This window comes from Epinephelus moara, chromosome 6 (assembly GCF_006386435.1).
Source record: "Epinephelus moara isolate mb chromosome 6, YSFRI_EMoa_1.0, whole genome shotgun sequence".
In the NCBI taxonomy this organism is placed as follows: Eukaryota; Metazoa; Chordata; class Actinopteri; order Perciformes; family Serranidae; genus Epinephelus; species Epinephelus moara.
Genome location: NC_065511.1, coordinates 31,807,055 through 31,833,155, shown reverse-complemented (window position 1 = coordinate 31,833,155; position 26,101 = coordinate 31,807,055). Strand labels below are relative to the sequence as shown.

General features: G+C 41.3%; 2 protein-coding genes and 1 long non-coding RNA gene across 12 annotated transcripts in view; 2 read left to right on the top strand and 1 right to left on the bottom strand.

The window, feature by feature from the left end:
- The first annotated feature begins 486 nt into the window (after positions 1–486).
- Positions 487–18,475, top strand: arnt (aryl hydrocarbon receptor nuclear translocator). Of its 7 annotated transcripts, none has more exons than XM_050047650.1 (21): positions 487–845; positions 1,525–1,618; positions 1,762–1,800; positions 1,906–1,953; positions 2,123–2,170; positions 2,812–3,025; positions 4,496–4,709; positions 4,834–4,936; positions 5,038–5,103; positions 5,289–5,374; positions 5,668–5,744; positions 6,280–6,414; positions 6,539–6,613; positions 7,768–7,919; positions 9,117–9,239; positions 9,714–9,801; positions 12,668–12,855; positions 15,121–15,310; positions 15,464–15,638; positions 15,721–15,857; positions 15,958–18,475. In XM_050047650.1, the coding sequence occupies exons 1-21, from the start codon at positions 809–811 to the stop codon at positions 16,039–16,041; spliced, it is 2,373 nt and encodes a 790-aa protein (XP_049903607.1). In that variant the 5' UTR covers positions 487–808; the 3' UTR covers positions 16,042–18,475. The 7 variants fall into 7 exon arrangements, with proteins under 7 accessions (XP_049903607.1, XP_049903606.1, XP_049903608.1 ...); XM_050047649.1 differs by having other exon boundaries at positions 488–845; positions 15,461–15,638; XM_050047651.1 differs by lacking the exon at positions 2,123–2,170 and having other exon boundaries at positions 488–845; positions 15,461–15,638.
- The window catches only part of LOC126392323 (uncharacterized), an 11,217-nt gene continuing 2,046 nt past the window's right edge, over positions 16,931–26,101 (bottom strand). For 2 of the 3 annotated variants that reach the window (XR_007570163.1, XR_007570162.1), the window contains one exon: positions 16,931–19,921. This is a non-coding gene — a long non-coding RNA (uncharacterized LOC126392323). The remainder of the gene's footprint in view (positions 19,922–26,101) is intronic. The other variant, XR_007570164.1, reaches the window with a different exon arrangement.
- The window catches only part of setdb1b (SET domain bifurcated histone lysine methyltransferase 1b), an 18,916-nt gene continuing 15,908 nt past the window's right edge, over positions 23,094–26,101 (top strand). For both annotated transcript variants that reach the window (XM_050047648.1, XM_050047647.1), the window contains exons 1-2: positions 23,094–23,225; positions 24,860–25,063. In XM_050047648.1, the coding sequence (XP_049903605.1) occupies positions 23,209–23,225; positions 24,860–25,063 (221 nt within the window). In that variant the 5' untranslated portion in view covers positions 23,094–23,208. The remainder of the gene's footprint in view (positions 23,226–24,859; positions 25,064–26,101) is intronic.

Below are 26,101 nucleotides of genomic sequence, written 5' to 3'. Positions count from 1 at the left end.
AATTGAAAAAAAAACAACAACCCCAGAATAAAAAAAAAAAATAATAAGCAGGGCCAGACAAAATTAAAATCACACTTCCAGACTCCTCGGAAATGCAAAACAATTCCAAAAATTCCCCAAATTGGTCCTTGAGCATGGTTAGCCATCCTAGTCTACACCACATTTTCCTGTAATAATTTGAAGTCTTTAAAAATAAAATAAAATTAGTCACAAACTGCTTCTGAATGTTCATCACAGAAAGAGCAGCTTTTTTTATATTGTGTTTTTTTAAGGTCACCTTCTTAGCCTTAACACGATTAAGTATTTATGAGGACGCATCCAGACCTTTTAAATTATATATATAATTTACAGACCCATTTCTATATGTCATGACCATGGTCATGACATACGGAATAAAACAGGGCACGTCAGCGGGGCGGAGCCAAACATGGATTTCCCAACATTGCGCGTCACGTGTATCTGATGCTGTGATGACCAATAGAGACAGAGGAAAGGAAAACACTACAGACAGACTGTGCTCCGCTCGGCTAGCCTCAAACACCATCTTGAATAGAAAGGGGGTTTAAACCGTGAGAAAACAGGAGTAAAGCGGCCACTGGAGGAGTCAACCCGTTATTTTTGCCTGTGTTTTAAACCCTCTCGGGTCACTCTGGCGCAGTTATAGTCATGGATTTGCGCGTTTATAGCACAAAATAAAGGCGCATACGTGAGGAGATCGGAGGCACTTGTTAGCCGCTAGCCTGCTAGCTAGGGGGAGGGGCGAGGGTTTTGAGGATTTTTTTTTCTCCGCAGCCGAAGTTGTTTGTTTATGTTATTCCAGACGGACATGTCCTCTTCTAACCCAGGTAAAGTGCAATGAAAGTCACAGCGATATTTTAAGTCACGTAAAACCGTGCAGCTGTTGTGGTTCTGGTTGTTTTGTCATGCATAGCTAAAGCGGACACTTTCCCAAAGATAGCGTGACAGCCTCGGCTAAGTTAGCTTAGTAGCAAAGCTAATGCCACAGCAAGGCTATCGGGTTATTGCATAAGTGTCTTGCTAACATGCTAGCCAGCTAGATTAGCGACCAGCGGGCTGTGAAAATAGCCCTGTTGTGATATTTCTTGCGTGGCTGAGTGAGGTAAAGTGAGAAACCAAATCTAAGTTAGCCGACAACCTAGCTGTGGTTTGCTAGCTCGGTTTGTGCGTCTCTGTTTTTGGGTACGTTAATGTGGCTAACAAGATTGATATCAGAATGCTATGTGTAGCTTTTAACGTTAGCTTTGTGTCGAGGTGGTCTTAGCTCTTTACAGTCTGCAATCACAAATCAAGAATAAATGATGTGGAGATAATTTATGTTAAATACACAAGTTGTGAAATAAAACGAATGTCAGTAATGTGCTTAAATGCTATTTTGTTCTTTATGAGTAGCGTTCAAAGCTTCAATTAGTGGCTTAGTTTCTTTTTCAGTGCTCCAGGCTCAATAGGAAATCACCTGTCATCCATGCTACATTTCGTCTCTCTGTGCCTCTGTGTTATTAATAGACTTACCAGACCCAAATCTGGGTATGGGGGCAAGTGGTACCCAAGGAAGTGGTGGGGCTGTTGTACCAAAAGGGACAAACAAAAGAAGAGCTGCGTAAGTGTCTGTGTGTGTTTTAGGGGCAACTTTTGTGCTGAGTCTTGTGTAATTTGCTGACTGGTTTAGTTTTGTTTTTGACACTTGTGGTCAATGTAGCTGTGAGAATATTTAAATGAAACTTCTGTTTCTCCTTATTACAGACAAGACTTTGATGATGACGAAGGGAGCAAGTTGTTCAGGTACATTTTGTCCCACAGTTTGTTTTAGTATAAAGCTAAATGAGGTGGTGTATCATGTGTTGGTATTGTCTGTGATAACAAGTGACATTTTCTCTTTTTTCTAAGGTGTGACGATGATACAGGAGGCTCCAATGACAAAGAGCGCTTTGCCAGGTAGGAGGATGAGTTAGAAGAATTAGATGCGTGTGTGGAGGGGGTGTAGAGAAGCCCCCATGCTGCTTCCCTCTCCTTTCCAAGTTTTTTTTGTCTTCAAGTTCACGTCTCTTTTTATTTTAGTAGTGATTTTTGGGCCTGTGTTTTAGTAGGTTGGTTTCATTTCCAGGTTTTTGGAAGAAGATCAGAGTTTTGGAGATAAGGAAAAACAAGCCAGGTATGGCCTGTGCCACTCTGGGAGGCTTCCTCTCCTGCTTGTTTGCATATCAATATTGAATGCTGATCAAAAACTGTCCTGTCCTGCTGGGACCCCAGCACATTGTCATTATGATAGCACAAAATTACCGGTATATGCCGCCGCTCTATGCGTCTGTTTTGGTGCCTGTCAGAATGTTATGCTTCTTTGCCCAAAGCAGCTGGTTGTCTCTCTCAACCCCACCACTGATATGTGTCACTAACTGCTACGCTGAGTGTGACCCAGGGACTTTATTCACTTTGGTAATCTCTTCCTCTTGAGCAACTGTCTTCTCTGTCTCTTCTCTCTCCCCCCTCTCAGGACCTCTGAGGGGTCTTTCTCTTCTTGCACTTGCTCTCTGTTGTCACACCGACTGGGCTTGAAAGACCAGACTCTCTTGCTTTCTCACTATCATTTTTATCGATCATTGATTTATAGTTTTGTGCGCCCATTATTTCTCTCACCTTCTCTCATTCCCACCGTTTCTTCCCAGTTGGCGCGCTTGCATTGCAGCATTAACTCTAAACTCTACTCCATGTCTTCCACCTGCCCGTCTGTTTCCCCCACCTCAATCCCTCCTATCCTCTCTACCTCTGCCTCCCTCCCTCGTCTCCTCGCTTCAGGGAGAACCATAGTGAGATTGAGAGGCGGAGACGGAACAAGATGACCGCTTACATCACAGAATTGTCAGACATGGTGCCCACCTGCAGTGCACTAGCACGGAAACCAGACAAACTCACCATCCTGCGAATGGCCGTGTCTCATATGAAGTCTCTGAGAGGAAGCGGCAATACCAACTCAGATGGGTCGTACAAACCTTCCTTTCTCACTGACCAGGTATGAGCAACTGAGAGAGAAAGAAATGTAGAAACATAACATTTTTCCATGAAATCAACGTAGACTGGATTCACAGTGGGGAAATGTTGCTGAAGGCGTTTTCAGAGTAAGCGACAATTTCAGACAAAGCTGCACTACTTGTGTCAGAGTCAAAAAATATTGCATACAGGTCTCACAGTCACAATGTAGTTCACACGAAACCTCTCTGAGCTCAATGGAAATAGAGTGAAGGAGGAGCGAAAGTAGCACCTTTAAAGCCTGCAAGTCAGTTTTCTCACATAGAAAAAGGCTGAAGGGTAGCTGCTATTTTAACTATCTTTGATGTTGCTTGTGAAATCTAAATGTGTAATGTCAGAAAAGGGTTTTGTTTTAATATATTTCACCAGCCTTTCCCCCCAGGCCATTGGTCAACTTGTACGTTGTTCAAAATTAAACTTAATGACTGTAAATGGGCCTCTTGTGCTTTACACCTTCTTGATGAAGCTCTTAGCTGAGAGGTGAAAAGAAGTAACTGGTGTCACTATCAAGGCCTGTCATGATAACTGCTTTTTTTGACGGTGTATTGTTCCAGAAATAATCATGATAAACGATATTATTGTCATTTTGAGACCAATTTATGGCACTGATATACCCACTTTCACAGAGCAATAAACTTTTAATTGTGAAGAATATTCAGACATTTGAATTTGAATATGAAAATTATGTTTAACATGTTTTTTAATTCACACTTTTTAATATATACATTAGGTGTACATATAAAATAATAGCACATTTGTAGGAGTTTGAGACTTAATACGAATTTGGCCAACAGAAGCAAAACAAAGTGATGCCTCTAATGACTAATACACAAGCTTAGGGAACCTCTGGGAACATCACAGTTACCTCCATAATCTAAGACGTCCATAACCTGAGAGCCAGGCGGCTTGCTGGTGGATTTACGGAGTGGAGGATGAAGTTGTTGGAGGGTAAAACTACAAATGACAAACTCTTTCGCTCATTGCGTGGAGTTGACAAGCTAAAGTCTATTGGGTTGCACCTGTTCCACTCCAAAAGCACAGCTGCAGGCTACCAGTAAGCTACGCTGTGTTGTCTGTAAAGCGTTGTTTTATTTTTCTTCGGTCTGGTTCAAGTAGGTGTGGGTGGAGAAAAGAAAGGAGATTCGCTGCTGTTTATTCTGGCATCATGTTGGCTAAAAAGTTGGCTAAAAAACCCCCCACAGGTGTAGCGTAACACAACAGGCAGTATAGAGGTCAGCAAAATGATCGAGGTCATGTCCATACATCCTGCTATAAGTCAAAAACGTATTTATCATGACAGGCCTAATCATGGAGGTAGCACATGTATGTAAACACCCTCCCTGGGTCAACCGTCTAGACAGCGATGGTACGGACCATGGTGCATTGAGATTTATGTGTTGTAAATTAAAGAGGGCGTTAATCACAAATAGTCTTTGCTGCTATCTGTCTGTAGGAACTGAAGCACCTCATCTTGGAGGCAGCCGACGGCTTCCTGTTCGTGGTGTCATGTGAGACTGGCCGCATTGTTTACGTCTCAGACTCCCTGACACCCGTCCTTAACCAGGCCCAGTCTGAATGGCTCGGCTCCTCTCTTTATGATCAGCTTCACCCAGATGACACAGAAAAGCTCAGAGAGCAGCTCTCTACCGCCGAGAATAACAACACAGGTACAAAGCAGACACTGACAGTAGCAGAGTTGTTAATCCCACTTTGTCAATGTAACAAATGTTGACACTTGTTCGCTTCATTACACCCATGATTGAGACGATTGTGTCTCTTGTGTGTTTAAAGGGAGGATGTTGGACTTGAAGACGGGGACAGTGAAGAAGGAAGGCCAGCAGTCGTCAGCCAGAATGAGTATGGGAGCCCGACGATCATTCATCTGCAGAATGAGGTGTGACTCATACTACAGATAATTATCTACTTCATTGTTTATATGGATATGTGTGCCCAGACACATAAATCATCCATGTGGTGACTTGTGTATATTTACAGGTGTGGCTCTTGTCCTGTGGAACCATTGTCCATGAACAGACTGAACTTTCTGAGGAATAGAAACAGGTGACCACAACCAAACTTTTTTTCTTTTTGTTTTTTGAACTAAGTTGGGGTTACTTTGCAGGGGATAAGCGTACCTGGAGTAGCCTGGTAGCAATAACATGCATTGAAGCAGAGTCTTATTACTGGCATAGTAAAATGACTGCTTGATTTTTAAGTATATTTTACAATTTCTTCCTTCACCTCAGGAATGGTTTGGGTGCAGCCAAGGAAGGGGATCCCCAGTATGTAGTGGTCCACTGTACAGGATACATCAAGTCCTGGCCTCCTTCAGGTAAACCTACTCAATTTAAAAGGGTTGGCCCCAAGAGTCAAGAACTGTATTGTCATTATGCAAGCATAACAACTGCATCATCCCAAAATGGTGCAGACTAGTCAAAATTTGCACATACTTACAAATAGAATAAGGCATGAAGGTAAGAGATAATAAAAATTAAATGATAAAATCTAACCAATGTGGGCTATATAAGTTATCTGTTCAATTAAACAATATTAAAAAAAAAAACATTTTCAGGACTTATTCTTTGTGGCCCATGTTTACACATTTTTTGCGTATTTGTTTTTTAGGAATGTCATTAGCAGATGACGATACAGACAACACTCAGGGGAGTCGCTACTGTCTGGTTGCAATTGGGAGATTACAGGTATGATGGATGCCTCGTGTAGAGATATGCACATGTCTTTTGTCCTTATTTTGTAGTATGTATTTGACACAATGAAATTAAAGTTGTGAAATTGTGGAAATGGAACTTTTGGTATGGATTTTTACATCTTAACTGCAAAATTGTATTTATCTCCAACAAAGTGCAGCATTATTTGACCCTTATATAATCAATTCACGCTTAAAATCACCTTCACTGGTGGTGAAAGAAACATGGTATTTTGAAAATGCGTATCTACCATGAGGCAGTGTTTTTATGGTCACAGTCTATGGTCTTATCTGGAGTGGATTGTGGCTGATGTTTGCACTGTTTCAGTGTGTTGTGAAATATTTTTTTTTTTTGCCTGTTAGCAGTTGATGTTAAAAACAGTAATATTCTTGACTTTTGAGTAAGCACTCAGTTGATAGATGACCAGATGAAACTAAAAATGCGTGATTCATGCACAATGTCGTTATGACCCTGTTAAACATTATGGTGGCAGCTCTAGCATCCTTTAGAGTGTAATGCTTGTCTTTAGGTGACTTGTTGTCCAGGGGACACAGACATCAACAGTATCAGTGTTCCAGTGGAGTTCATCTCGCGCCATAACTGCCAGGGCATGTTCACCTTTGTAGATCACCGCTGCATGGCCGCTGTTGGCTACCAGCCCCAGGTAAGTCTCTGAGCCGGTGGAAATGTCGGGGACAGACATCTTCGAACAACCGTTGTGCCAGAAGTTGGTGTTGGTCTGTCCTGCCTTAGCTAATGCTGGTTCTTTTATCTGCTGTGTGTCGCAGGAGTTATTGGGGAAGAATATTCTCGAGCTCGCCCACCCTGAAGACCAGGGCTTACTGAGAGACAGCTTCCAACAGGTAGGACTGTCTGAATATGTGCTGCTATTTGATGACTCAGTAACTGATACTGACTCAGTAACTGCACATAGCAACCCTATAGTCGGAATAAATCAGGGCCTTAGCTGACGATTATTTTTATTATCTATTAATTCCAGTTATTTTGTCGATTAGTTGGTCATTGGTATTGCCAATAAAATGTCAAGATCAAGATTAACTCAACTCATCAAATCATCATAATCCAGTGCCAGTTCTGACTTTATCTGCCATTATTTAAGCGCTTTATAGACATTGGTATGAGTGAAGTTTCAAATCTGTTAAATCTGCAGCGAGGCACTCTAAATATCCTTCCAGAGGGCAGCAGCTCGTACTCTGTATGCAGAACATGAGATGAGTCATTAATGATCTTATTGGCTTGACGTAGAGAAGCCTGTTCGAAAATAGTCTGCATGGGAATGTGCTCTTTGACACCAATTATTTTCCATGCAGTATGGATCAGTCGGAGCAGTTTGGTTTGTAACTTGGTTACTGAACCAAGCTGAGATACTGTACCTGATTAGGCTCTCTAAGACTGCCTGATAAAAAATTAACATAAAACTTTGATCAAGACCTTGAACTGTCAGACGAAGTAAGAAAAGCAGCTGTTGTTGTAATCTGCTACAGAGACTGATTGTCTGAAAAAATGCACTGTGTAATTTCCCAGAGCCCAAGTTGACGTGTTCGAATGGTATGTTTTGTTCCACTAACAATCCAAAAATCCAAAGCCATTGAGTTTATCGTGTAAGACAGAGAAAAGGATCGAATGCTCACATTTAAGAAGCATGAAAATAGTTGACAGTTAATTTTCTGTCTGTCAGCTGATTGATTAATCGACTAATTGTTGCAGCTCTAGAATAAATCAATTCAAAGTCAGACTAAAACTGACCCTAAGTAGCCCCTGTATGTCTAAATCAGCTACTTGCTTGTTGACTATTGGTAAAATTCAGTCACAATCATACTGTAAGGAGAACTTTCTCTCTAACGCTACTGAGCCGGACTGTTTTCAACTGTAAAGGTGTCGTGTAACCTGATATCTCCCCACAACTCTGTTTCTTGTGTGCGTGTAAACCTCCGGCTCACTGATTGTGGAAAGTACCACATTCTGACTGTTTATCGTGCTGGACTTGTGTTCACAGGTGGTGAAGCTGAAAGGCCAGGTCCTGTCAGTGATGTTTCGGTTTCGCTCCAAATCGCGAGAATGGATCTGGATGAGAACCAGCTCCTTCACCTTCCAGAATCCATTTTCGGAGGAGATTGAGTACATCATCTGTACCAACGTCAACGTCAAGTGAGTCACACACTGATTTTTACCAACACTGACGATTATGTAATGTGATTACACAATCAAATACAGTGCATAATGAAACCATTGACGTCTTGAAATGTGACCGTTGTGAAAGATCCCTGTGTGAATGCTTACATATCACCCTTAAAGGGGAACTCCTGTGTTTTTTCAATTTGGACAATACTTTTAATCTTTTTGTGTCTAAGTGACTCACAAGAGCAACAGTTTTTGACGTTGGTTCAGTATTGAGAGATTTGGCAGCTGGCAGCCACGAAAGAAGCCCCACCAAGTGACGTCCACTATCACTGCTTGTTGTGACACCGACAGGCTCAGATTGTGTTGATGAGTGTCTTACAACATTACCAAAAGGACTCCATAGATGCACCTTTCACTTGTTTCGACCTGTTTTGTGCCCAAGTTTCGCTAAAGGAGAAGTCTCATTCTGAAATCTGATGATGAGAAGTTGTTGCAGGAAGAAAACGGTGGAAACATGAATGAAAGTTGGAGAGAGTAGTGCTTTTAATTGTTTGTTGTATTGGAGTACAAAAGGTGTATCTTAAGCCCAGGCTACACTGCCTATGTGAGCAGCACATGATGGCTACCTCACTGAACTGCTGCGGCTTGTGTGCGTGCGGTGTTCACATAGACAATGTTGCTGCAGAGCTGCCTGCTGCTACGAGCACTGTATTTCCACAGACAAAAGCTGGTTCTTCACAAATTTTGGAGTCATGCAAGCCACTGCATTGTCGACAACACAGTCCTGCAAATATATGTCACACTAAAAGGCCTTGTGTTAACAAAGGAAGGCTGTTTTACCACCGAAATGTTGTCAGAGAGCTTTTATTTTGAAATGGAAATGTGGAGTTTTGAGGTAAAAATAAGTACAGACACTGAAACTTCAATGAAAGGTGGTATGATGTCAATACGATTACTAATAGACCATTTTCACTGACTAATTTTGCTCAAAAAAGTAACTGCCAGCTGCTTTCACTCTCTCACAATACTGGGCCAATGTCAAAATTTGTTGTTTTCACAAGTTACTTAAACACAAATATGTAAAAATAAGGTCCAGGTTAAAAAATACTGGAGGTCCCCTTTGATCCTCAGTTCCTCTTACACCACCCCTTGCAATAAACCACACACTGATCACTCTCTCCCTACACCTCTCCTCACCACCCATCTCTGATTGTGGGGCAGTAGAAATTCGACCCAGGACCCCCTCACTCCCATCTCTTCCCCTGGGGGTTCGCTGCCCCCCTCCCTGGGTCAGGGCAGCCCAAACTGCCCTCCTGTAATGCTCAGCCCTGGGCAGGTGGCCATCAGGTGAGACCAGGCCTGGCCTGACTATCCTTCCCCCTGCATGGGAGAACATGGGCTACTTCTTCATGGGAGACTACTGCTGTTTCTAGCAATCTACAGTCCTTCTGTTTTTGTGTTATTTTCCACTCTGGGTGAATTTTCTCTCCGTTGTATTTGTCTCTAGCATCAGAAAGACAGTGGTGTTGTTTAATAAGACGCATGTCTAATAATAGTTCTTATAGTTGGTAGTGAATATGGACTTTTAACACAGGTGGTGTAGCATATGAGCGGTATGTATTTGTATAACAGACCTTTTGTGTCACTGTCTTCCTCTTCTCTCCTCATTTCTCTTTTATGTTGCCATGGTGACCGGTGGCGGGTTGAGTGCTATTTTGTCAGCAGGTGTATGGGCTTTCTCACTCAACAGTGGAAGGGCATAGAAATGGAAATGAGGCTATTTTAGACTGACTCTCTCCTTGTCTCTGTTTCCCTTCTCAGGCAGTTACAGCAGCAACAGCAGGCCGAGCTCGAGGGAGGCGGAGCCAGAGACGGCCTATATGAGGCAGGACCTATCACCCTCTCACAGGTTAGGACACACACGTGTGGGCACCCATGAATGTACACATCAAGTTTGATTGAAGCATAGATTGCACTCGGTTTCTCTTGGGCCCCTTTTCATTCGCCGTATTGACTGATTAGCCCTTTTTATGAAAACAGTGGCAGGAAGTTGATTGTTTGCTCAACAGGAAAACAGAACCGGATGCTAGGAGAGATCCATTATCACAACGGACTGCCTGCTGTTAGTGCTTGCTAAAAGTGGAACACTTTCTCTGTAGTCCTTGGTTAACCCTTAGAGACCCACCATAGACCCATTTTATAAGTGCAGGGTGTATGGAGTGCTCCAGGGATGATGTTTGTCTTTGGGCTGACATGGAAGTTAGCGTCGACCTGAATCCCTTGTCAAATAGGCAATGGGATCTTTCCACTGGTTTTGAATTTTTGCAGAAAATAAGCCCTGTGGCAAACACAAGTAAATGATACTTACACAGTTTGTTCAGCCAGATAATCCTCACAAACAAACACCACTTGAATGATTTTTGATGAGTTAATGCAATTGTCAAAAGTAAAAAGCTAACATTTGGCTATACATGAACTACACCACAGTAGCATGACTTAACATCCCTACCACATCAAGGCTATAAAGCCGTGTGCGACTTGATGATGTTCTGTAGTCTTATTTAGCCACTTGTTAGCAACTGTCACAAAAATCTCTAAAATTATCAAGTGGGGTATTTACTGAGCAATACATCCTCTGAATGCCAAGGTCTCTACTTTGTGGATGTAAAGTTTCATGAGGTTGTGATAATCCTAGAAGTCATAATGGATCATTTTATATAGTGAAGTCACGTTTAAAAATTGTCGGGGCATCGGTGGCTTAGTGGATAGAGCAGGCGCCCCATGTACAAGGCTGTTGCCGCAGGGGCCTGGGTTTGACTCCAGCCTGTGGCCTTTTCCTGAATGTTACTCCCCCTCTCTCGCCCCCCTTCACACTTGTCTGTCCTGTCAATTAAAGGCCAAAATGCCCCAAAAAATATCTTAAAAAAAATAAAAAAGTTTAAAAATTGTCTCACTAAAATGAAATGGCTACAATGGGGGCTAACATTTTCACACATAAATAAAATTGGGCTCAATGAATCCACAAGTCTCAGCTTTTCAGTCACTGAATTTATGCACTTCCATACAGCTGTTTGGGGACCACAGCATGCAGAAACATTCAAATACAATATGTGAAAATAACACATTTGTACTGCATGCAAAAATCTGCATGCGTTTTGCTCAGATCTTATGGGACTAGCATAAGTACCCAGAGGTACCCAAGAACCTATTTTTATTCAGATGAGAGAGGTCAAGTGGGCGTTGTGAAAATGGCCAAAATTTAGCCTAACTTTGGAGTGTTCTTTAGCCCCCTTCATGGCAACCTAGCATGACATGGTTGCTACCAAAATGAGCACTTCACAACCTCTTAAAGACCGTAATTAAAGCTGAGATCGCCAGGGGTTCTGCTGGCCTCTAAGGGTTAAAGAGATTTTAACCAGTAAAAGAACCAGTGAAGGAACAAGATTCCACACAGAAAGAACAACACACAGTCATGAAAAAACAGGAAAAGTTATGGAGTTTGAAAACTGTTTCATGAATAATTTTGTGCAGTTTGATGAATATCAGTTATAAACACAACTGTGTATTTTTTAAATCACTCAGTGTTCCACTGTTTGCCCACACTCACAGAGGGCAATAGTGCGTTGTCTTGTCTCGAGTGGCTTCCATTTTATATCTCAGGCCACACATGGGCAATACATGTCATAGTTATGAACAGACCGAGCAAAATGTAGGTTGTGTGGGAGTGAAGTAATTGTAGATAGTTATGTGAAAGTTTGAGAAGCAGTTCAGCTAACCTGTGCTTCAGCAGACAGATATTGAGCTATATGAGTCAGTCTTTCTTGCTTTTTCTTTTTCTTTATTTTTTAAAAATGTTGTTTATTAGCTTTTTCAGAAATAATACAACAAATATACATATTAATGTTTTCAAACATTGAAACAGACGACACACGTGCACCTGATGATCTTAACTCAGGTGGAGGTAATCCAAGGATAAATGGTCTTGCTTTTATGCTTTTCTCACGTGTTATGAACTGCATCTCTCCATATCTCACTCTCTCACACCCTTTGTGGGGCACTAACATAAATAAAGAAATGGAGTACCTACAGATGATGGTACAACATGGGCATACGGGGAGTCAATAAAAGACACGTGTAAATATTTGCTTGGGCACAGATCTGACAAAATAGTGGTTGTAACGGTGTAACAGTTAAACTGCCGTGGAGCTCTGCCAGTAGTCGTTGCTCCCAGCAAGAGAATGCGCAACTGAAGCCAACTGCCAACGGCAAAATGTTTTTATCATTCACTTTATTTTATATGTTATGTACTCTATATCCCTGTTTCTTTTAGTATGGTACCTTTGGAGCCAAAACAGGGCTATTGTCAGGTTATTTCACCCCCAGTACACTGTCACCTACAGTAGGTCAGTATTGTCATGTTGCTTTTTCATGCATTTGTCTGCACTTACTCAGTTTACTTCTCAGGAGTTGTGTCTCTTCCTACCATGGCTGCAGCTTCCCCCATCTGTTGTGAATTTTCTTAAATTAACGGACCCTGTATTGCAGAAACAATACAGGCATTTGGGTGTGGTGCTATAACCGACAGCAGTAGACAGCCTCGGTAAACAAAACAAATTCAAGTGTACTGGAGCGTGAAGGGATTGTTGATGTCCAGCAATTAAACTCTCAGCTTGAAATGACGAGTGGTCACGAATAGTCTGGTCAATTTTTCACCACTGGAACAAAAAAAGAGTTTTGGATTCAGATCCCTGACTGATATTTTTGTTGGTCCTCAGATGCCGGCGCAGCCAGTGACGGCAGCAGGTCCGGACCACAGCAAGAGCCTTGAGAAGCCGGAGCTCTACCCCTCCCTCTTCCAAGGCCCAGATCAGACTAAGGGCCTGCCCTCCACCTCTGCTCCCGCCACACAGATCTACCCTGCAGCCAACAACTTCACTGTTGGTCGTTCCAGTGATGCATACAGGTAGGAAGTCTCCTGTGTGTATACATGGGTGTATACATGTGTGTGCATGTGTTTACATATACACCAGATCTTAAACCCGAAGGCATTTATTAGTGCAGAAATAAGTCTTAAAACGCATAAATATGGGTTAGCATTTTGTACTTCTGGTTTGCTTTCCTGGAAGTCTTCAGGTGTTATGACACAAGCTCAAGAGATTTTCAGTATATACTCCAGTAAAATGAATTTTGAAGTTTTCTGTGTCTCAAAAAAGGCGCTTCCTAACAAGTGGCTAAATGAGACTACAGAGCATCATCACACTGAACACAGCTTCTCAGTCTTGTTGTGACGGTGATGTTGACATCATGTGACACAGTGAAGTTTGTTTATTGCCTGAAGCAGTGGCACTCAGCTCACGGCTGATTGCCCATGGCAGGGTGACAGGTGGCCCGCAGAACATTTTCTAAATCCCCGTTTCCACCAAGCAGTACGTTACAGTACAGTTCAATTCAGTACGCTTTTTTCTGTTCCGTAAAGTTCCCATTTTTGGTCCCCCCTCTGTTGGGGTAACTAGCACACAGATCTGGTGCTAAAAGGTGGAGCTGTGAACGCTGCAATCCGTTCGTTGGTCAATATTGGACGGTCACTCTGCTCTGCACTCTGCCTGAGAAGGACTAATGCACAAACCTGCTATTTTTAAATATCCCACAGAGAGACTCTCACTGCAGCCTGTTCTATTGTCTTCTGAAAATGTTGGCAACCTCGTTCTGTCTACGAGGTGCAGACTTCCCTCTGTGTCACTGGTAATGAGGAAATACAGTGAGTGCTGGACGGAGCAGTGAGTGACAACAAGCCTGCCCACATTTAAAAGTACTGTTGCGGTGGAAACATACAACGGACCTAGGGTCCAGGGACCATGTCTGAAGGGTTACATTGTTTGGTGAAAACGGGGCTTAAATGAGAATGAAAACATCAAAATAAAGCCTGTTAATAAAAAAAAAAAAAAAGGGACAGCAAATGTTGAAAGGTTGAAAACAGGCAATTCATCCATTATATTTACTGATAAATATTATTTGTTTATGAACTGGCCCCTGGTCTCCTATCTCCTTGCAAAAGTAGCCCCGTGCAAAGCAAGTGAAGTATCCCTGGCCTAAAGCTAGCTTTTTACTTCTGGCTATTCCCGCTTCAAAGATCATGCTGCTGTCGGCTCGGGCTAAACACCTCTACCCAAAGGTTGACGGCCACACACTGCTGCTAATAGGTCATAAGTGCTGATTAGGAGTAATTGCTCTTTTTCTGTGGTGCCTTTAATGTCACTTACCACAACAAACAACATGGCACGGCACAGAAACCTGGAATGTGCCTGCGGTTCTTATCCTGTTATCTTGAGATCTGACTTAATTAGGTTATATCATTAACTTGGGATAACAGTGATTTCGCCAACCACAATTAGCAATGTACTTAAGAGATCTGAAGATAATGGGATTGTTGTCTTCTATAAACTGTACAAACAGTGACAGCAACTCCTCTCTGTGGTGACAATGAATAAACTGACATTTATGTAATCTACCAGGTGATTAACATGTCTGGAGAGTTTTCCTTTTAAAGCAGAGGGAGCAGTTCTCTCAGTTTCGAGCATGAATGGTATACGAGAACAAAGACGTTCCACTTGTTCATTATGTGGGTGCAGATGCTGCCTGACAGAATGTTATCCTCAGAAGTAATTGTATGTTTCTATCAGCTATTTTCTTGGGCAGGGTGATATGACCCTTAAATAATATTGTGGTATCTTTAGGCTATATTGCGATACATTTGATGTATCTCAAAAAATTTTTAATCCTCTCTAAACTACTGTAGGCTACCAAAATACTTAACTACTAAATTAACTACTGTTACAATACACTTTTAAAAAAGTAATGTTATAATCAAGCTGAATAAAGCACTGTTACAATAACATTAAAAAAAATGCTGTTATAATAAAGTAAGTTAAATGCAGTTTAAAAATATATTGTTAAAATGTCATAATAAAGGTCAGTATAGCACTGGTAAAAAAAAAGGTTAAAGTACTGTCATAACAAAGTTAAAAATATACTGTCATATGAAAGTCAGAATGAAATTGAGTACTGCTGTAATAAAGCGATATAAAATATTGTGTGCTAATGTCGCTGCCCCCCAGTGGTTTCCATCTTTATTTCAACAACATCCCTAACATTTATTTAGGTTATTATTTTCTCCAGGTGGATGACTGCCAGGTTTCTGAGCTCGCTCTCCTGTCACTTTTGTCTGCAGGCCAGTCAACATGACTCCACAGATGGCACAGCCAGCCCACTCAGCAGGGCAGATGCTTGCTCAGATGTCTCGTCAGAATGGAGCCCCGCAGACAGTTACTCCCTCCAGCACTGGCAGCCCCCTCCATGGAGGACCAGCAGGCGGATGGCCTGGAGTTGCAGCTGGAGCCAGACCGCAATTTAATAACCAGGTAAACCTGTGCGAGATTTATGATCTGACTTTGTTTTGCCTCTGGTGGTATGTTTTTAATTGTTCTTCATTCACAAATTAAACCAACTAGGGATACTTCATATTATGATACTTGTTTCTGATCCCACATCACTCGTCCTGTTCTAACCAGCAGGTGGCTCCCCAGGCAGCAAAGACCATGTCTCCACAGTTTGCTCCCATGGGAGGATTTGGCGGTGGCTCTTCTTCCTCTTTTGGCCAGATGCCTACAGGTGCTGCTCCCACTCCAACCAACAACGCAAACTACCCGCCCATTAATGCACGCGCCAACCTCAACACCAACGGTTATGGTAGGTTGCGCGCATCTATGAGTGAGTCTGTGTCTCTGTGTTGTATCGATGCATCCTCTCACCCCTGTGTGCTTTATCCCAGATGGCTCTCAGTCTGGGGCTCAGTTCCCCTCTCGAGCAGCGGAGGCGGTGTGGCCTCAGTGGCAGGGCCAGCAGCACTCACAGGGTAATGCAGAGCAGCATCCTCATGCTCAGGGCAACCAGCAAGACATGTTTCCCGTGAGTGATCCAAGCCTAATCTCTCTCTCTTTCTCTCAAGCCCTTTCTCCCTCTCTCTGTCACTTAAAATAAATCTCTTTGTCTCTTTAATCTGATTCAGGACGTGTTGTCTATGCTGGACCAGCCTAACAACTTCAATGGCGATGACTTTGAGATTCCCATCTACCCTTCGTTCGACCAGTGACCTTGTCAACACCTCTCAGCTGGTCTACCCCTTTTGTCTTCTTGACTGTTTTTGCCCTCGTTCTTTCTTATATTATATAGCTCTTACAGCTCTTCTGCTCCTCTTCTTCCTGCTCCTGAGAGTAGCACTCTTCCCTTGCTTTGCATGGCTTAACTTGCACTGCCACAAGCCAGTTAAAGATGGAGGGATATATCTGACTGCAGACGTAAAAGGGGAGGAAAATCAAGGATTTGCTACTGACGAAAAGATAATTATTTTAACCATATTCCAGCCATTGTAAGAGAATTCTCTAGCTAGCACTGCCCAAAGCTCAACAGTCTATGTTGTAGATATGTGTTATATAATATAAATATATGAAAGCGCACAATCACCCAAACACACTTGAATAGACTGCACAAAACACGCTCTTACCCTCTGGTTAACGTAGACAGGAAGTAAGCACATACACAAACACAGACAACGGCCTTTTATTCTAATGTGTTCCTAGTTTGTCTCAGGCATTGATAAAGAGTGTATTTTTGCTGTCTTACCCTCTTAGCATGTGGACTAATCACTCCAATCATTGATTTAAACTCTCAGGAAATTGCAGGGATATACAGCTTTTTTTATTAATTCTCCGCTGTTGCACGCAAACTACCACTATCTGTGCTAATCTCACTCACAGATTCAACTCCACAGCATGCCTCTGCATGTCACCACCGCTTTCATGGAGCGCTTCTGAGTACAGTTTTCGATGTACATTGGTGGCTTCACCTCTAAGTTTCACTATTTTGTTCATCCTCTCAAGAAACACCTGTTTTTTTCTTCTTTAACAACAACAACACACACACAGTGTTACAGTGGCTACGTACTGTTTGTCAAGGTGCCCGCTGGAAACGTATACAATCTATTTTTCTTTGCCTACATAAACATATATACAGTATGCATGTGTGTATGTATGTATAACGGATGCGTACAGTTTAACTATCAACTGTTACACAGTCGTAGGGTTTCTGACTTGCTTAATATTTCTTTCTGTCTCATGCATTACCCTGTACCAAGTATGGGTTTTTGTACTCCTTTTGTAAAAGAAATATAAAGAAAAGAAATCACACAGCAATAATTAACAAGCAGGAATTGTGTACTTTTAAAGCCATTCTTTATTTGTTGTCAGATGTTTTCCTTGATTAATGTTTTAAAAATGAGAGGTGTGTTAGTAATGTTTGATTTAATTGAAATGTTCCCGATTATTTTGTTGTTATTTTGACGGATCTCTTGACCTCTCCATTGACCTGCTCTGATTGGTATTTAATAAATGGTTTGATCAGGGTATTTAGGATTTAAAATGGAAGAAGCAGAGCTAAAAATCAACGAGATCTACCAGTGAAAATTCCCTCAAAGGTTTTTATTTTTCTTGGTGTTCTGTCCTCTTGTTTGTGACAAACATTTGGAATTTCAACCACGTGTGTTTAACAATCAGCTTTTGGTAAATTTGTATTATAGAAGAATGTTGTGGTATGAAAGATAATGCTTCTAAAATATTTTTTGATTTTTAATATGTGGAATTAGTTTAAATTTGACCCTTTTATTACAGTTTTCCATCGTCTGTGTGAAACACTCACGCGTATGGTGACGAGTTATGTAACTGTATGTAAACCCATGTTAATAATTGTCCAGTTTTCATCTTTAAAGGAAGACTTCACCCGCAGCATGACCATTTCTTTGTCAATTAGTCACCGCGTGTTAACTTGACTTTTTCTTTTATACCTCCACAATGAATGGGGAACCAAAAAAGGCAAACATGCTTCATGAATTGAAGTAAGCAAGTCTTGTTTATCCAGTCGTATGCTCAGCTCTTCCTAACACATGCATTTTCACTGAAACATTGCGATTTAAAACACGTCAGTACAAAGACAAAGAGACAAAGACAGTCTCAGACATGGATGAGTGGTGTGCCTGGGCATGTGAATGCGTATGAACTTTGTTCAAGTGGAGCTCAGGCACATTTAGGGTGTGCTACTTGTAGGTGGAAATGTTTTATGCTTATATTTTTACGCTAAAATACATGATTTTGGGAAGTACTGAGCATACAACTGGATAAATGAGGCTTGGATTATACTGCAGATGTTTTGCTGCTGTTTATCACGGCCCCTGTGCATGAAGAATGCTCACCTTTTCATATTCTCCATTCACTGTAGAGGCGTGTGAGAAAAACAAAGTAACTGATCTGGAAATGGTAATTTTGCAGGTGAAGTATTCTTCTAAAAGGATGGTATGTTGGTGACTGTGATGTCTTTGTTATCGGTTGCTCTGTATCCAGGTTTTTTTTCTCCGATGATGTGAACTTCTATCACTCATAGAAACGCAAATATATAAATATACTGTATATGAAATGTTAAACGAGAGAAAGAAATGTTTGTTTTTTGTATTAAATTGTTAAATTGTCGAAAGTGAAGCAGCTTGAGTGTGTTCTCAACTGAACATGATTCGTCGTAGCCGTAGCCACGACACACACAGCATCATTTATTCCTTAATCACAAAGTCATATTTATTCCCACTCTTGTTTTGACTGCACTCTGCTGATCACACTCATGCAAGTCATGGCTGTTTTCAGTTACCTCCTTGCATGTATTCACTTCCTCGACACAGTTTTAAGTTCGTATTTGGTGAAGAAACAGAAGCCAGCGTTGCTTTGATTGGCCTGTATCTGTTTTCTCTCCCCATTCTGTATATCGGTTAAGACTCGAGAGATCTGTGGGTATCTCCTGGGATCAGTTTCCGCCTTCGTCCTTCTGTCCTCTCTTTCACAGCCTGGGGGTGAAAACAGACGGCGTTAATGCTAGTACAGGTTGAAGATAGGTTTACTGTGTTGACGGTGGCCACAGGTGACGTCTTGTGCTGGTATCACGTCAGCACGTACAGGCTGTTCTCTCTTCGCACTTCTTTTTACTCAGATTCTCTGTTATTTGCATAGAGTCACTTTACTCTTAACTTGTGTGTGTGTCTGTGTGTGTGTGGCATCAGAATACAAGCAATCTGCATTTTTTTTGGTCAGGATCAGTTTCCAACCCCTCTCAAGTGGATTGCCACGAAGGCATCATATCCTCTTTCTCTTCCTCAACCTTTTTTGTTTTCCTTTGTGCATCTTGACCATTCTGTTCTCGTTTTTTCCACCACTTTGCCACCATAAAAATCAAAAACCGCACATGTGCAGGGATATGTGTTGTGGGAACTGATTGGTTAAGAGCATCTTAATCTACACACCACATTTGCTTCATGAAGCTTTAAAAACTCGTGTCCGGCTGCATGTTTCTGTTGTGTTCGTCGTGTGTTCTTACCTTGTACTGACCAGGGATCCAGTGACTCACGTTAAGGTGTCATCTCCTGTTGAGGTCTCTTCTCCTGTAGAGACCAGAGAGATGCCTGGGTGTTCTAATCTCAGAAACGGCCTGATCGTTACCAAACTCCTTATATTAACTATTCATGGAGGACACAGGTGCCAAATGGGGCTCCGTGTGTCCACCTATCTGTTTTGTCTTCGGGCAGAGGACAGAAGGTGTCAATGCTGGAGGAAGGAAGTAGAGACGAAGACAGAGGAATCATTTGTTGAATTCAGATTAAGCGGTAGAAGAGTTCTCTGCAGCAGCACAATGGATTACAATGATTGGCTTTGATGGTGCACACCACCAAGAGGGAAGTAAACAGACAAGACAACAAACATTTTCCTCTGTGGATTTGTCAACATGGACCCTCCAGTCCTCCCTGTGTCCAGGTTGGATATCGACGTGGACCTCGGTTTTGCCCTCTTCTTCTTCTTCATGCTCTGCTTCTTCCTGTTGGTGACCATCGTCCGCTGCGCTCAGATGGTGCTGGACCCTTACAGTAGTATCTCTGTCTCGACCTATCAGGAGGAGGAGCAAGCAGAGGAGTGATGGACATTCATTTGGTAAAGCCATGACCCTGAGATGACAAATATGAGTTGCCACAAACCAAATAATATTTTGTGGATTCAGTCCAGTGGGGTTTTGTCTGCCACTTTTTCAACTTTTATACAGTTTCCAGCTAATTAAATCAAAATTTTGCACAAAAAGGACCAGCAGCGCGCAAAAATGATGTAAGTATTGAATGTAAATAACATTTAGTGTAATATGATGAGACGTGATTAAACCTTTTAACCATGTCAATATGACCTCACCCAGGCCTCTGGTGTGGTGTGATAAACATGAGTACCTATAGGTCCATTTATTTTAACACAAATTTATTGAAATAATAATAAATAAATTAGTACAACATGTAAAGTATTTGTTTAGCTCAACAGGTAATAAAACCATTACCAGTTCATCAGCAAACATAGAGCTTGTGCATTTTAATTTGACGTGCCTCAGATGTATAATTCCACGACTATGGCACCAGGAGGCAAGAAGCTCTGTGCACCTCATATTATGCCAAGAGACAAACAGACGATGTTTGACTACAGACAACAGACAGCCTTATTCCGAGAGATTAAGTGTGATTTACTAGAATGCACATAGTGAAAAGCTGCTTGATAAATGCGGAGGCAAATGCCTTCCTCTCCACACTAATAGAGCGCAGATGTTTCAAAGTTCTCAATAATGGAAGTATAATGCAAAGCAGATGTTTGCGCTTTTCTCCCAAATTCTGTCACACAATGTTTTGGAGCTTTTGCACAAACTTTCATGCAAGTTGCTTGTTATTGAACAAATTGAATCATGCCTTTAGCCTGTATCATGTGTCACCAACAGTATATCTTTTAGAGTATCATAGTAATAAAGCCCTGTTTCCACCAAGCAGTACGCTACGGGTCAGTTCAGGTCTTTTTTTTCCCCATTCCCACTGTGTAAAGTTGTGGATGGTACCAATGGAACTGTTGCGTACCGTCCCCATTTTTGGTCCCCCCTCTGCTGGGGTACCTAACACACAGATCTGGTACTAAAAGGTGGAGCTGTGTACACTGCAGTCCATTGATTGGTCAGTAGAAGACGGTCACTCTGCTCCGTTTTATTAGTCGACTGTAACTATAATGGGCCAACTGCTGCTGACTTTTAAGGTGGAACATTAACTTGTAATGTTACTCATGAGCTGACGACGTGAATCAATCAACACACCTTAAATTTCACTGTGACAACTTTGACCATTAGTTTTTATATGACACACTTTTAGTAATGAGTGGATCTTTTTATGCGTTTATATATATTAATTTCGACTGGAATATGTGAAATGAAGAAATTCTAATCCTCACTCAGAGAAAAAAAAAAGCGTTGCAGAGCGTAGTTCCTGTGGGCTCCGACAACACTAAACCCCTGAGCTTGCCTGAGAAGGACTAAATGCACAAACCTGCTATTTTTAAATATCCCACAGAGAGACTCTCACTGCAGCCTGTTCTATTTTGCTCTGAAAATGTTGGCATGCAGCCTCGTTCTGTGGTAATAAATGAGGAGCAGACTTCTTACTCTATTCTCACCGTTAATGAGGAAATACAGTGAGTGCTGGGTGGAGCAGTGAGTCACAACAACCCTGCCCGCATTAAAGAGTACTGTTTGCGGTGGGTCTCGCTTCCATGTCTGAAGGGTTACTTTTGGTTGCAAATGTACCACACTGAAAGTGTTTGGTGGAAACGGGGCTTTACGTGGTCAAGAAAGAACCAAGAGAGATTATTCATGTGCACTCTGACAGTAGCAGACCTTCCTGTAGCCGACCTAGATAGCAGCCTTTTCAACAGCTCTTGTTCTTGTTAGTAATACATAGAATAAACATAAAAGATTTTTTGGGGAGACAGGGGGGACAACACCAGGGGAAGCTTGCCTAAGGTGCTGAATGTGCTAGATCTGCCACTGCACACTGAAGTGGCTCTCAAAGTGATGACAGTTATAAATAAGTGATTACTGATAATTGAAATTATGGGATGGGGACGCCCCTTTTAACAGTCAAATGTGGATTTTCTATTCACAAGGTTTTGCAAATTTACTTGAAAAAGTGACATGATTTATTTAGTTGTATATTAAATGCATTTAATGCTTTCAAAGGCATGAAATTACACCTAATCATTATCAGAATAAGGTTTATTAGTAGGCAGGTCTGCACTTATGAATGAATGAATGACTTTATTTCAAACCAAAACTGATAAAAAAAAGTAGTAGGTAGAAGTAAAACTTGTATGTCCCTGACCCTTCCTTACATTTCTCCTTTTAACTCATATATTATTTAAATAAATTCCCAAATTTATATACAACTAATATATAACTATACCCAGTCTGTTTACCACCCAGTTAAATAAATGAGTAATAAACCCAGACACAACCTTTCCTCATCTGTATATCTGTCAAAAATATCTTTTTTGTATAGTTTTTTTCAATTGATTTATACTTGTGCTTTGTTTTTACCTTGCAAGGAAGTGCCTTGGTATTTGGTGCATAAATATGTACAATATAGGTGATAAAGAATAAGACCGCTGTAAGTTTTGTGCAGGTTGTGCATTTCCTAGAATGAATGAATGATTGGTAAATTACTCAACCATCACTTTTGGTATCATTTAGGAACTCCATAATTTACAGCTGTTATTTAACCAACTAATTGCTATATATCTCACTTAATGGTATTTAAGTAGCTCGTGGAAGATATAGTTTCAGATCAGTGTGGTACATGCAACTCTGGAAACATGTTTAATGACACACTTGATAATTATTCCACTATTCATCAAAATATACAACGTTTGTTTAAGATTAAATGACACTACAGTTAGTCTTCTTAATGTCCCACATGCAATATTGTGAAGCTTTATTTAGTTAATATGTGCTAAACCACACATAATAATAAAACCATTCCGTTATTATTTCAATTCAATCATTTAATTATCACATGAATTTATACAATACTATATTAAACTCGTTGGCAGTGAGTTTATTTCAGTACTCTAGACCATGAAAGTGTTGGATAAATAATGATAGGATGTGAAATTTAGGCGCCTCTACATGTACACAGCATCATGAAGCTCAGTTGCAGTTTCCTTTATGTACCTTGACAACCCGCGGTGGCGGATCTCATTTTTCACACGTCCTTTTCCCACACCCGCCCGTTCCAGATTCCCCTGGGACGCAAAGCAAGCGCTCCACATTGTAGCTATGGTAGCATAGCACTAGCTAGCTAAGCTTGTATTTGCGAGCAGCCGACATGGAAAGCAGCGAGGGGTGAGTGTTCACTGCGGTCTCTAAATCAAGTTTACCGTCTGATTTGTCTTTGAGAGCATCTTTAGCAGACACTATGCAGTTTGTTTCTCAGACACCTGCATCGGTCAGTCAGCAGATGAGACTTTATCCATGCTAATGCTAGGCTAACCTAGCAATGCTAGCCTGCACTCACTTGCAGCAAGCCTCAGTTTGTTGTGTTTTAGCTGCCCTGCCTCCCCGGAATATGCCTCATTACAGTGTCAGTGAAGTCATAGAGGGTTATATTTGCAGTTACTCTGTGTACCGGGATTAAATGGGAAGCTGGCAAAGTAATTTGACGGGATTTTGGCTTCCCAAGTGTCCTTTGTTGTGCTAACCCGTAGCTGCAGACTCTGCAGTTCAGACTCTTGCAGCTGCTTCAGCATCAAATTTACACTGGCTAATTGTTATTCTTTTAAGTAGTGTTGTATAACAGCCAGGTGGTACATCCGCACGAGTCATTTATTAGCTGTTTGTTTGGGAGAGCAGTTTCATCATCAGTCCCTGTGTCCATGTGTGCACAGGTAAACAAAGGTAACATATTGAAGTCAATGAGTGGTTTGTACACATGTGTCATTCTGTGCAGTGTGCAAGGTTTAGCTGCAGCTCATCTCAGTTAGATGATCTCTGTCTGCATTGCATGCACTGGTGCTTTAAATGCACTCATGCAAACCCTCCATCTCTGACCGCTGTGGTCTGAATTATGACATAAAAAGGGCAGAAATCAGGGATGTAGTGATGTTTATTCTTATCAGTATACATTTCTCATGAGAAGAGTAAGCTTAAACCCATATAAAATAATCATTCTGATCTTTAAAGTAATGACATGTTATCCAGTTCAGTGCAGTTAATTCCCCTGTGGATGGACCCTCTCAGCAGATTAAATACGCTCTTTGGCTAAGAAAATAAACAGGAAATTCCTCTGTTACTCAGGAAGTGAAACCAAGGAGATTCCTCTAGATGCCATATGCGCAGAACAAACCAACATAATAAATGTACAGAAATCAGAGAGAGTAATGTTTATTCTTCAAATCGATATGTGCTGACAGATATCAGTATGAATTTCTATATACAGTGGGGCAAAAAAGTATTTAGTCAGCCACTGATTTTGCAAGTTCTCCTACTTAGAAAGATGAGANAAGTAGGAGAACTTGCACAATCAGTGGCTGACTAAATACTTTTTTGCCCCACTGTATATATATCTCATCAGTATACATTTCTCATGAGTGTTTGCAGACATTGCAGGCAGGGTTACAACTAGGATCAAGGGAAATGTTAAGAATCATTATTATGGTAGGGATCCCTCCTACAGCACGGACAGACATGCAATAGATGTTGTGTGTACAGGTCTACAGGACATAAGAAGATGGTGTCTACAGACTCTTTTCAGTGTTGTGTATCAGATATAAATCTTCAAATGTGTAAAAACACCCATTTCCTAAAGAGATTTCAATCACAACAACACTGGTCAGTTTTTGATCAAATAAATAGTAGTATTTTTTAAACAGCGATTTTCTGTGCAATTAATCATGTATGAGTGAGACAGAGAAGATTAAGTGTAGGTATTTGAAATGATGTTAACATATCTGGTTTTTGTTTTTTCCCTCTCTCCTCAGAATGGAGGTGGATGGCTGGGACTCCAGTCTGGAGGAAGAGTTGGGCATTTCTCTGGATGAGCTGAAGAAGTGGATCGACGAGGCCGTGGAGAAGAGCGAGATCGTGCAAAAGAAAAAGGCTCAGCTGACAGAGCTCAAGGAATGGGTGGAGCAGAAAGAAGAAGAGGAGGCGAAGACGGACATGCTTCTCAACGATGCCAACTTGTAAGTAGACATGAACCTCTTCCCAAAGACTACTTATTTACAGTTGTGTGGTTTTAGTGTATATACATTATTTTTACAAGGATAAATGTCCTCTGTAGTTCAGTACTTACTATTTTTATGTATCTTCTCGGTTGCTAGCATTGCAATTAGGGCTGCCCCCAACTACGAATTTTCCCAGTCGACCAATAGTCGTCCTTTAGGACCATTAGTCGACTAGTCGCCCACATGTTTACGATATTAATTTAAATATTAAATGATATATTGTGGGCGGGGCAACACAATGGTTTGAGTTGAAGGTGTGAGAAAGAGTAGTATCAGTAACATTGTTAACACTGTGCTACATTACAGAGAAATACAAAACCGTACTAATGAAGCTTCATTAATATAGGCCTATATTTTATCTACAAGTGCACGTCACACACTGAGCGAGCCGCCTGTTAATGACGCTGTGGGCTAATGGGCATGTAGCTACTTCCATGTTTCAGATGATACGTCATGTTTGTAGTCGACCATTGAAGATGAGTTTACATATCACCTTGGATTCATCCTTCACCTTCTCAAAATGATCCCACACTTTGGATTTCCTGCCCGACATGTTATTAACTAGCCTGTGGAATAACCACAGGTACCAGCCCTGTAAATTAGGGGCCGTACACATGCTGCATCTTTAACTGCCTTGAAAAGGTGTGTGTAGGCCTATCATCAGTGGGACAGATGTAAAGCTCTTGGTAGCTCTACACTAACATGATCAACTTTTACGTATTCATCAGACTGAATATTTACAGAAGGGAAAGATATCTGTCGGCTGTGATTGGTTTGTAACGTGACTCCTGTCTGACTGCTGAGCGTGGCCTCTTCCTGTGTCTGCCCTTTCAAATTAAATTCCCACATGGTCCAGTCATATAGGTTTTGATTTATTGTGACAAGGTGCAGCTCCTAATAGAGTTTCATGGTTGTTGTTTTGTGTGTGTGTGTGTGTGTGTGTGTGTGTTTTTTTCTCTGTGACTAAGTGACCAATGAAATCTTGCCGACTAATGA